The sequence below is a fragment of the Anarrhichthys ocellatus genome, unplaced genomic scaffold, assembly GCF_004355925.1.
Source record: "Anarrhichthys ocellatus isolate YVR2014 unplaced genomic scaffold, GSC_Weel_1.0 scaffold4, whole genome shotgun sequence".
NCBI classification, from domain to species: domain Eukaryota; kingdom Metazoa; phylum Chordata; class Actinopteri; order Perciformes; family Anarhichadidae; genus Anarrhichthys; species Anarrhichthys ocellatus.
The window spans coordinates 12518955-12529723 of record NW_022280034.1 but is presented as its reverse complement, the minus strand read 5'-3'; the positions used below and the strand labels follow the sequence as shown (position 1 = coordinate 12529723).

The window sequence follows — 10769 nt, the reverse complement described above, 5'->3', positions numbered from 1 at the left end:
TATATATATGTGTATATATATATGTGTATATATATATGTGTATATATATATGTATGTATATATATATGTATATATATATGTATATATATATATGTATGTATATATATATGTATATATATATATAAACATAGAACACAACAATACGATGCAGATATCAGGGCTCTGCATTAGTGCTTGCCCGGGGCATGTAAACTCTGTGTTCAGGCAAGTGGAATGCCTCATGCAGAAGTCCTAACGGGCAAGTGACACATAAATGTCTTTATTAGAGGCCGATCTCATTACCGTATCAGCGCCCTCTAGTCGGCTACTCTGACCAGACTTCATCTTCATAAAGCCGGAGCGGTGTCACCCAAGTCGGGAAGCAGGGCTGCCAGCGTGGGTTAATCCCTCAGCACTGTGTTGTTCTGAAAAGGATCACTGCCAATCGGAAAATGCTATGTCAAGGGTTTGGAACAATGCTCGGGTATTTTGGGGGATTTTAAATTGTTTTTTTGGGGGGGGGCTTTTTATTTTGTGTATTTTTGTGTTCCATGCAGGCAATCTCAGCCTCTACCTCACTCTTTGAAAGACAATTTCAGAGGTCAGCTTCAGCTTCTGACTGCATTGCAAAAGGAGGTCGCTTTTTCGACTTCTTTATTCTATTTTTCTTTTCAATTGTTTATCTTTTATTCATACAGACAATCTTCTGGAGATGGAAAATGTGTTTCTTTCTCCGACAGGCCACCTTTTCTATCAGAGTATTTTTCATTTTCTTTCTAAGCAGACAAGAGCCCAGGTGGAGTGGCTTGACTCCCAAAACCTGCATAGTGACGGCGCTCTGAAAGGGGGACGTGGTCTAATGAATTCAGGTCAGGGTGTTATCTCTGGGCCTTTGCTAAATTGTTTCTATGAAATCGGTTTCGCTCGGTAAGAGCCAGCGGAGGGAGCCCTTCCATTCCCACTACATCACAATTGTCTATTGGTTCAGTCCACTTCAGTTGTCAGCTGTACTTAAGCACTTGAAGGAAAGCCTGCAGTGTGCTGTGACGACCTAACAGATATCCTATTCTGCCTGATGGACGTTAGACAGGTTAGCCAAGCGCAACTCTCCGAGGACCTTTGTGCATCTGAGGAGAAAACCAGGAGCCAAATCTGTTATTGCTATATTCAAATAAAAGAAGATAATCCTGGCTGAAAGATGTTCAGTGACATTTCAGAATCTGAATGAACCGCTTACACTTAATGTTATATACTTATTTTTGTAGTAAGTGCGAGTGACATATACTTACATTCAAGATCTTTTCATGGGTGGTTATTCATTTATATTATGTAAAGATGCAGTGTGATTTATTACCTTTTTGCAGCAGTTGTATAGAAGTTATAGTCCAACACTTACTATCTAACTCCCATTTTCCCAAAAAGTTGAGCTATTCCTTTAATTTCCAACGCGCCTCCATCTGTGAAGGTTCCATAAGTACTGCACAGTGGGACCTTTGTCTGAATTATTTTTGAAGGCCATAAGCAACAAACATACAGCACCATGGATGCCTCACAACCGCGTCACATGCGTACATATGGGGGAAGCTCACTGCTGCTGCGTGGTGGTATCGTGCGGTGTTTGCGTGGGACGTGGATCATCAGAGACGTGGCGACAGAACTCAGACGCACTGACACATGTATGTGCACACTTACACGCTCCCACTCACCTTATTCGGCGGCATGATTAATCATGGGCATCTTTGGGAGTTTTAGAAGAGGTTCAGAAAAGAAAAAAAAAAAAAAAAAAATGTCACTGCCCTCACGCGCAGCAAATCCAACATTTCCACAATCGCCGTCGCTATCTGAGTCATCAGGTGATCCCGTCCAACGTTCGCAGGGTTTGAATAATTGTCGACGAGATGTGTGATCCCTCGTCGGACGGATAAAAGCACTCGAGTGTGGATCATCGTAGGGGGGACTAAGAGAGCACGCACATGCCTGCACACGCACAGTCGTACAGAATAATGAGTGCATGCTTTGTCCTACAGGGCATTTGTGGCCCTCCATGTAGAAATAACATCAAGGACGCACATTTGGGACTAGACGGTGTTGAGCCGGGCAAGTTCTTCAGTCACCTAGAGCAGTGGCAAGGTTACATGAAAGGCTAGCATTCCTGGCCCCACACACACACACACACACAGACCGACTCGTGAAATGTGTCCGTAATGATACAGCTGCAGGCCCCTCCACACATGACAGGAGGGCGGGCTTCACGCAGTGCGCCACCCCCAGGTTTTGATTGTAAACGATGTAGTCCAGACGTCCACGCATACAGGCCTAAACCATCAATTTCCATCATTGGCGAATTAATTATTTGATGGTCCGGCGTGTGCAACCGCTGTCCTCGCATAGCTCTGAATATTAATACAAATTTAAGTCACATTTGTATTCCGCTGCCGTTTTATTATGCAGACTGGAGGACCTGATGATTCAGGGTAATTTCACGATGCCGACATCGAAGGAGTATCAGCGGGCGGGTACATAGGGGGGTTTCGGAGGGATCTTCCTCGTCCTTGTTTTCTGGGACAGACCGATGTCTTCCTCATGCACAGACTGCAATTTATCCTCTTTTGTTGCAAGTTTTTCATTCCTTTTTTGGGGGCTGGGTGTCTCTCTGGAGACGAGGCAGCGAGCAGCATGACTTCCCCTCCGTGGAAACACTTGCTGTTAAATTGCTCATTTTCTCTGCTGAATGCCTGCTGTAGACCCATCACCGACACACGCATGCACATTTGAGCATGCAAGCACCCACGTAGTTAGAATACACACATGTATCATTGTACTTGAGAGGGAAATTTCACAAAAAGTGTTATAACTGTAACCTTTGTCATGTCCTTCTAACATTCATCTATTCTAATCCTACAGCATAAAACCCCTGACCCAATCTTTTTCCCTCTAATCCAAACATTATGTTTACCTTCTCGTTCCGGTGAAAATTAGCCAACTTGCCAGAAAGTCAAATTGATTCACCACCCGAAACTGAAGACACACATTTACACAGTCGGACAAGTAGCCTACTACCTTCACACACAGCAGAACAACTCATGTTCTGCCCCTCGTCCAAAGTGATGCTTGTTTGGCGTGCCTCTTTAAGTGTGCGGTCATTTCAACTGTAGTGACGCGGCATCACTGCCGCAGGGTTGAGGCAGTCCCATTCTATTAATGATGTTGTGTGTAATTGAAAATAAATTGAAAATCGTAGCTCCCTTTATGAAAGTTCCCACAGGTTTGCATAGTATGCGCTACAAGTGGAGGGCTCCAGAGTATATCCTTCACTTCATGTCCTTCACTTTCTTTCCGTCCTCTCATCCCTCTCATTTCTCATCTTATTTCCCACTTTTCTTTCTTTCTATCTATCAGTCTTCCTTTCTTCCTTCCTTTTTTCCTGTCATCTTTCTCCTTACTAATTTCTCTGTTCATGCACCCCCCCCCCCACCCACACACACACACACACACACTTCTTTTTCTTTCTTTCTCTCTTCCTTGCTTTTCTTCCTCTCATCTCTTTACTTTCCAGTTTCTCAGTTTTCCTCATAGAAAGTGAACAAGTAAAACATACTTTTCCATTCAAATCAACGTAGGAGGTTGGTCAGAGCAGCGGCCATTTTTGCGTGTACCGTTTCCATTGCAGCAGGTGAACCTCTGTATAAACCAACTTACAGCGAGACGCACCGAGGGGAGGTTTTGACGACTGAACGAGTAGTGGAGTAATATGAGGCACGGAGAGGGTCGGACACTACCTCTGTTTGCTAGAGAGGAATGGAGGATTGTTACATGTGAAAACAAAGTTCTCCAACTAGTGAGCGTGACACACTTTACGAACCCACTGATGTGTGTTGTTATTTAGATCCCTCGTTGATTCTAGATTTCACTGCACATGTGTGTATATACTGAACACTTGCGACTAATAATATTATGCTACTGTATAACCAAGAGTGACATTCATCTACCAGAAATCAAGAAGTTCAGTAGCAGGTTGTTGTTTGGTCTGTAAAGTGAGTTTATTTAGAGCCAGAAACCTCCCTGGTGGCGCAAACGCTCGTCATTTTCTACCGCAAGGTGATAATAATAATTGCCGGTGCTGCACCTCGTATTTGGGATCCACGAGGGACGGAGGGGTCAGACGTGGTGTGAATTACATGGCTCTCTGACGAGCACGATGCCTATTCATAGTAACATCCCAGGTTAGCGCGGTGACGTCAACAGAGACACTATCGGGCCACTAAAAAACAACGAATTTAAGCTTTTTGTCTTCCACCATTTCAATGCTCTTGACGCCTGTCTCCTTGCCACAGGGGTGAAAGCGGTGTTCTCTGGCCACTACCACCGGAACGCCGGCGGGTGCCACGACGGCCTGGACATGGTCGTGAGCTCGGCCATCGGGTGCCAGCTCGGCGAGGACACCCACGGCCTCAGGGTGGTGGTAGTGACCGCCGACGACATCGTCCACCGCTACCACAGCCTCGATCAGCTGAGTGCGGAAGGCATGAGCGAGGACCTCAGGAAGCTCCTGCAGGTCTGAGGGCCAAAGGAGGGAAAGTCAGAAACACTGACTTTGTTTTTTTGTAAATAGTTTTTCTTTGTGATTCCCCGTTCTTAGAGGCACACAAGAAGGTTGTTTGGAGACTGGAGCGTTGGTCATGTCAGCAGATAGGATTGAGATGTTAAAATCATTGCTTCATTCCTCGTAGATATATGATGAGCTGAAATTGAATGTTTTTTGATCAACAAGGCCAGTCTCATCAATGTTGAAGTTGACCAATGGTCCAATGGGAGATGTAGGAAATCACTGTGGTATATCAAAATAGACCAGACCGGTTGAGACAAAGTGTAGACGAGGAAAAGATGCATTTCAGCGTCATCTCAACATAACTACTGGTGTAAATTGAATGCTGCAGGGTAATATCTTAACAGCCTGAGTATTAAAGAGTATTAAAGGGTGGCCTTTTCCTTTTAATGATCCTAAAATACCCAGCTGTCGTAGCCATTTCTACTATGTTTGCTGTTGCTGCAGTCTAATGCCTCGTCGGCTATCCTATGCAATATGTGTGTGTTAAAGTTTTAATGTGGTACGTTGTTTAACATGTGGAGCTGACCTCTAATCAGACTGAGCTGTCTGTTTGTAGCCTTTGCGGGTAAAAGATGGTAACTGAGAGGACTTTTTTTATTTTTTAAACTGTCCAGCCAGAATAAAGCTATATATATATTTGAGAGGCAATTCTCAATCCATATAAATTATAACAAAAATGACTGAGATTTTCAAGTTTTAATCCTTCAGTCCTGCCTTCCCTGACTATTTTAAAATACAATCCGGTGTTTTGCAGCATCACAAATACAAAGTGAGGACAGTAAACAGCGGGGCTGACATCAATCAGATGAAACAGTGAGGCTGAATTACATAACTAGATTTCATGTGAATCCCCTGTGCGGGTGAAGAGAAATCAAAGCCAGCACTTGTTAGAAGCGGACCCCGCCACTAACAAGGAAAACTATTATATAAAGAGGGAAAAAAATGGGTCTATGAATAATTAAAAAAATGGGACTTTATGTACAGAAAATCTCTAACTTGAATGTCTGATCCTTTGTTGGACAGCAGGACTTTATGTTATGCCCAAACCCATATCCGTGATGTAACATTTATATCACACCTAACCAGTTTAATCTGTTTGAAATAGCAACTGTGAACTCGGTAAATAAAATGAATGAGGTGTGATCATGTTAAGCCAGAGGACTGGTGTCAGGCTGATAATGCGCAGTGATAGTGGCGTGATTAGTGGTCGGAGGAGCACAGTATTTCCTGACTGTTTAGTCATGGCTGAGACAACCTCACAGTGTTACGGCCTACTAGCCGCAGGCTTGTTTAGATGCTCACCGTTTTGAAATTGTCTTTAAAATGGACATTTGTGCAACAAAACGACTTTGTCTGTGAGCCCTAAATTACTCTACTCAATTACGCTACCCCCCCGCACACACACAGAGACTCTCACACTCACTCTGACCGACTCAGAATTTAAAAAGGTTGTCATAGCAACCCTAGAGCAACACATCTGTGTGTGTGAGTGCAGGAGAGTGCTACTCCCCGGCTGTGTGTCCGTCCGTGATCTGGAGGTTACTGTCGGTGATTTACCATCGGCAACGCCATCGCTGACCTCATTTCACACGGACGGATTCTGTCTCTCTTCCAAAAAAAGTCAGCATGCTCCGGAGGGGGGAGGGAGGGCGTCTGAGAGGAATGGATGATGAGTGTGATGTGTGAAAGACGACTCAGTCCATCTCCTTCATTTCCTGTCTGAGAAGGAACCTTATGTCCTTATCTATTTTTATATCCTCATGGTAGCCGAGCTCAACCACATTGTTCTGTATCTCCTTTCGTGTGTGAATTTGTTTTGAGCACATTTGCTCAATGAATCGGGGAACATCACACGCTTTGACTTGTTCCCTCGTTGAAGTCTAATGAATGACCATACTGGACACCATGACTGTGACATGATTGGTTGTATTTTTTTACAATAAATGTTGATTTTACCTAATGATTGCATGGTGTCACCGTGTTTATTATGTTGTGTGAGCCATTCTCAGTTCTTTCAAAGCTGGACCAGTACAATAAACTATTTAGGCACGTGTTTCTAAACAGCAGTGAGACGTAACTCCTGTTGTCTGGATACTCTCTGAACTTCACTAAGGACTCACAACATTAACTTGAAATGCTCATGTTTATCAACCTGTTGCTCGGTCATGTATTTTAGACTTAAAGGTGCAGTGTGTAGGACTTGGCGGCATCTAGTGGTGAGGTTGCAGATTGCAACCAACTGAAACTTCTCCCATGTGCCAAGCGCGTAGGAGGACTATGGTGGCCGACGTTATCAACGTGAATGGCCATATCTAGAGCCAGGGTTTGGTTTGTCCGATCTGGGCCACTGTTAGAGGACCAGCTCAATCTGTAGATAAACAGCTCATTCTAAGCTCATCAAAACAATTCTTATTTTCAGGTGATCATAAATATAGAAAACCTACTTATTGCTATTATATTCCATTTCTGCCAATAGACAATTATTAAGTGAAATCAATGGCTCATATCTTTGAGGTATCTCAGGCTTCTTTGTGTTGGCCATCCCAGCCTCTCCTCTAGTCTCTCTCGCTCTCTCACTCTTTCGCTCTCTCTCTCTCTCTTATTCGAATCGAGGATGTAAGGATAGAGTGTTACGTATGATGTACACAATGTAAAGCCTGCTTTGGCTCATTCAAGCCAGGCTCGTCACAATAGGCCCTGCTTTTCTATTTTTGCTCGACTATTTCTGGCATTTTTTTGCCTTTATGTGACAGCCCGAGCCCTGCTTTTCTGCGCCACCTTAATGAAACACCCCTCAAGATGAACTGCAGTGTTTTTGGGGGATCAAATGTACACTTACTATATTTCAAAAGGAGTGTGTGGCTTTCTGTTTGTTTTATTATTCATGGGAGAAAGTCTGTGTCCTCCTGAGAAAGCAGAAAGATGATGATTCTTACTCGCATCCATCGTTTCAACTTTCGTCCGTCAATAGAGACACAAATCTGTAAGAGAGGTACCACCAGCTCTGCGGAGCAAACAGCCAAATCAGGAGACGCAAAACCCACCGAGGCTGCTGATAAGATGTGGCATTTTAACATAAGAATATCAACACCTTCATCTTCAACTGAATCCAACTCGCACGCTGCATATTGTATTCACATTTTTCCACTCGCTCTGCGTTAAGTCAGAGATTAGCTGACTCCAGCGCAGCCGGAGGGGAGTGAGCAGGTGGGGATTGTTTGCTGGAGGACTCTACAGTCGAACAAATGGCTGTTATTGGACACTACAGAAGAGATTGAATGTGCGACTAGCTGCTCACAGGAAAGTAATTAATTCACAAAACCAAACACAACCGGGCGCATACATATTTAGAGCTATTCTGCTCTGAAATCAAAGTTTAGTCTGTCACTTTACTGCTGAAAAAATTGATGATTCATTTTTTTAAATCCGCATTTCTTTGAAAGAACATTTTGGGCATTGGAGGGCAAATGGTTGAAAAGGAAAAAAAAAAGTCCGCACAAGATAGCAGCTTTCTGGACAGACTTGAGGTCAGCGGCGTGGCCTCGGCTCTCAGCCCTGTTCCTGCAGCACATTTATTCTACTGGTACAGATAAAAGCTAGTCCCCGTTTATTGATCTAAAGCGCTGTTGCAGTATCCCCCCCCCCCCCCCAGTGCTTAAATAAAAGCAAACATACTCATAAACACACTATACGCACTCATAAAATGCACATGCATCTCTCAGTGCTTTCATCAGCTGCCAGGGTGTAGAGTCCATAATGCTCCATAAGGTTTTTTTCATCAGTACATGGAGGGGACTAAGGTCAGAGGTCAGCTGCTTTTGAACATACATGAGAGGCTTACACTGATAGCTGGAGGGAATGTTTCCACCAGAGGCACAAAAAAAAGAGCTTGTTTCATCTTCGTCTGAGTGTTTTGATTCCTAATGGAATCCAAGAAGTTATCATTACACGCTGGCTAGATCAATTTGGCCGCCAGATATATTTGGCTCCGCGCTGTTAGCCGTGTGAGCGGGTATCTGAGGAAACCTACAAGACACGCTGTAGGTGAAGCAGACAGTTTTAAAAGCAACGGTCGCTATGATGTACTCCACTATTTAGTTTTTCGAACTTTGTAGTAAGCAATGACGGCTGAGACATTTACATTACATGCTCCATGTTTGTATAAATATATATTTTATATAGGGCCTAACACAGAGCTCTTTCCCTGTGTGTAACCAGAGCAGCCATCAGCAGACATTCAATTCAAGTATTCAAGTAAACCCCTCTACATAAGCTGATAATCCTATCGCAGAATTATCAGGAATTATGCCACAACTACACAAATCTTATGATGAAAGCAATTCTATGCTCGGGTATGCATTTTGATTAAGAGCTCAGTCTTTACAGCACAAATCTCCCAGTTACTGCAAGCATCTATAGGCCGCCTAAATACAGTGCAATTTCGATGACATTGCTGAAGCTCTGTTCTATCGTCTGCACTGACTTTGACATGTTGGTGATTTCATGATGAAAAACAAACCTTGACAGTGGCACCAAAGAACTCTTACTGTGACTTTGAGATGATCATCTCTGTGCACAAAAGTTGTTTTCATTAAAAACTCGGAAATCCATGTTAGTCCTTCTAAACATTGATAATGCATGAGCCTTATTTGACAAACCCTGAATTTACATCCACTAAGTCATGCAATGATTTTGCCTTCATACCAGGTATCCGGTCTGTATTGCACCCACTTAAAACCAATTGAATAAGCATAAAGTCACTTGATCCTGTCAACTGTAAAACATCTAAAGTCCTCCTCCTGCCTTGATATTCTCTCTATCGACTTTTTTCAAAAGTCAACACTCAAACACACACTGAAATTATATCTCACAGGCCTTGCAAACTGCAGTTATTAACAAAATAATGGCAAGGTTTTCTTTTTTGTGACATTGTACACATTGTTGGTTTCACATTGCAATCATGCAAGCGTACTAAAGAACTGCTTCCTGTAATTGGTCCAAAAGTCCTAACACTAGAACACACTCCTGACCGAGACCACCTCTTTTGGTCTTTTTGGCTGTTTGTCCCGTGATCTGAGGAGGTTTCACACCTGTCATTTATGTTCGGATCAAACTGGAAAGTCAGAAAGTCCAGTCCAAACGAGGTAGGAGTGAAAGGGCTCTATGTCCACCACCTAGTCCCTAACTTTGTCGGTTTATCATTTGGTGCTGGGCAGGTATGGGTTATAGTCGGTTTTTGAGCTTTTTCACTTAAACTGCTGCCTGATGCAACTAGTTCTCTTTAACCGCACTCCAACACAGTAAAGCTGTGGGTGTCAAACCAAAAACCTGAGCTGAAAGACGTTAAAGCGAACCGCATAATTTCATGACAACTGAGCAAACTCCATCTGCTGAGGTAAATGGTGCGACATGATAAGAGTCTTAAGAAAAGGCTACTAAATGGACTTTTCGGTGATATTGTTTTGTCAACTTCTATTCGCAAGGTCAAAAATCTCAGCCAAAATGTATATCAGTATCCAATGGATTTTCCCTCGCTGCGAGCATCAAACTTAAATTGGCTCTCAAAAAGATAGGAGCACGAGAACATGCACGCACACTCGGCCAGGCTCCACCACCACCACCACCACCCCTTCATTTCTCCACGCAGTCCACAGGTGTCGGGGGGGGGGGGGGAGAAAATGAAAGTTGGCATATCCAATCACGGCCTGACGTCAGGGTGCCACCCCTCCTGGTGGTGAGCCCGCTGACAGAGCGAGCCATCTGGGCAACAGAGAGCCGGCGACAGGCCCATCCATCCCTGCGCCCTGCCCTCTGGGCCTGCAGCCAGCAAGACAGGCTGGGAGAGCTGGCGGGGATCGGCGCTCGCTTGCCAAGATGGAGCATGTTTTGATGATTCTACCATTCAGCGGGGTCAAAAATGTGCATGAGTCACTCTATTTAATGTGACGGACTGGTTTCAGCCACGTAGTCTGACCGGTCACAGATGTGTCCCAACTGTTGCATTTGGGCCATAAATAATCCGTCATATTTTCATATAAATATGGTTGTTGTTTGGTCGCCGTCTATTACCGGAAGATATAAAATAGTCATGATTTATTCTTTTCTTTTTTTTACATTTCCTACATCTCCAACATACCCATCAATCACAACAATCAATGCCGGTGGGGGTGGGGGGGGGGGG

The 10769-nt window shown here is 43.9% G+C and overlaps 1 protein-coding gene across 1 annotated transcript in view; it reads left to right on the top strand.

Annotated features, from left to right (window-relative positions):
- Positions 1-5040, top strand: part of cpped1 (calcineurin-like phosphoesterase domain containing 1) — a 30785-nt gene extending 25745 nt beyond the window's left edge. Inside the window, exon 6 of the mRNA XM_031843430.1 lies at positions 4314-5040. Coding sequence (XP_031699290.1) covers positions 4314-4540 — 227 coding nt within the window. The 3' untranslated portion in view covers positions 4541-5040. The remainder of the gene's footprint in view (positions 1-4313) is intronic.
- Positions 5041-10769: the final 5729 nt, after the last annotated feature.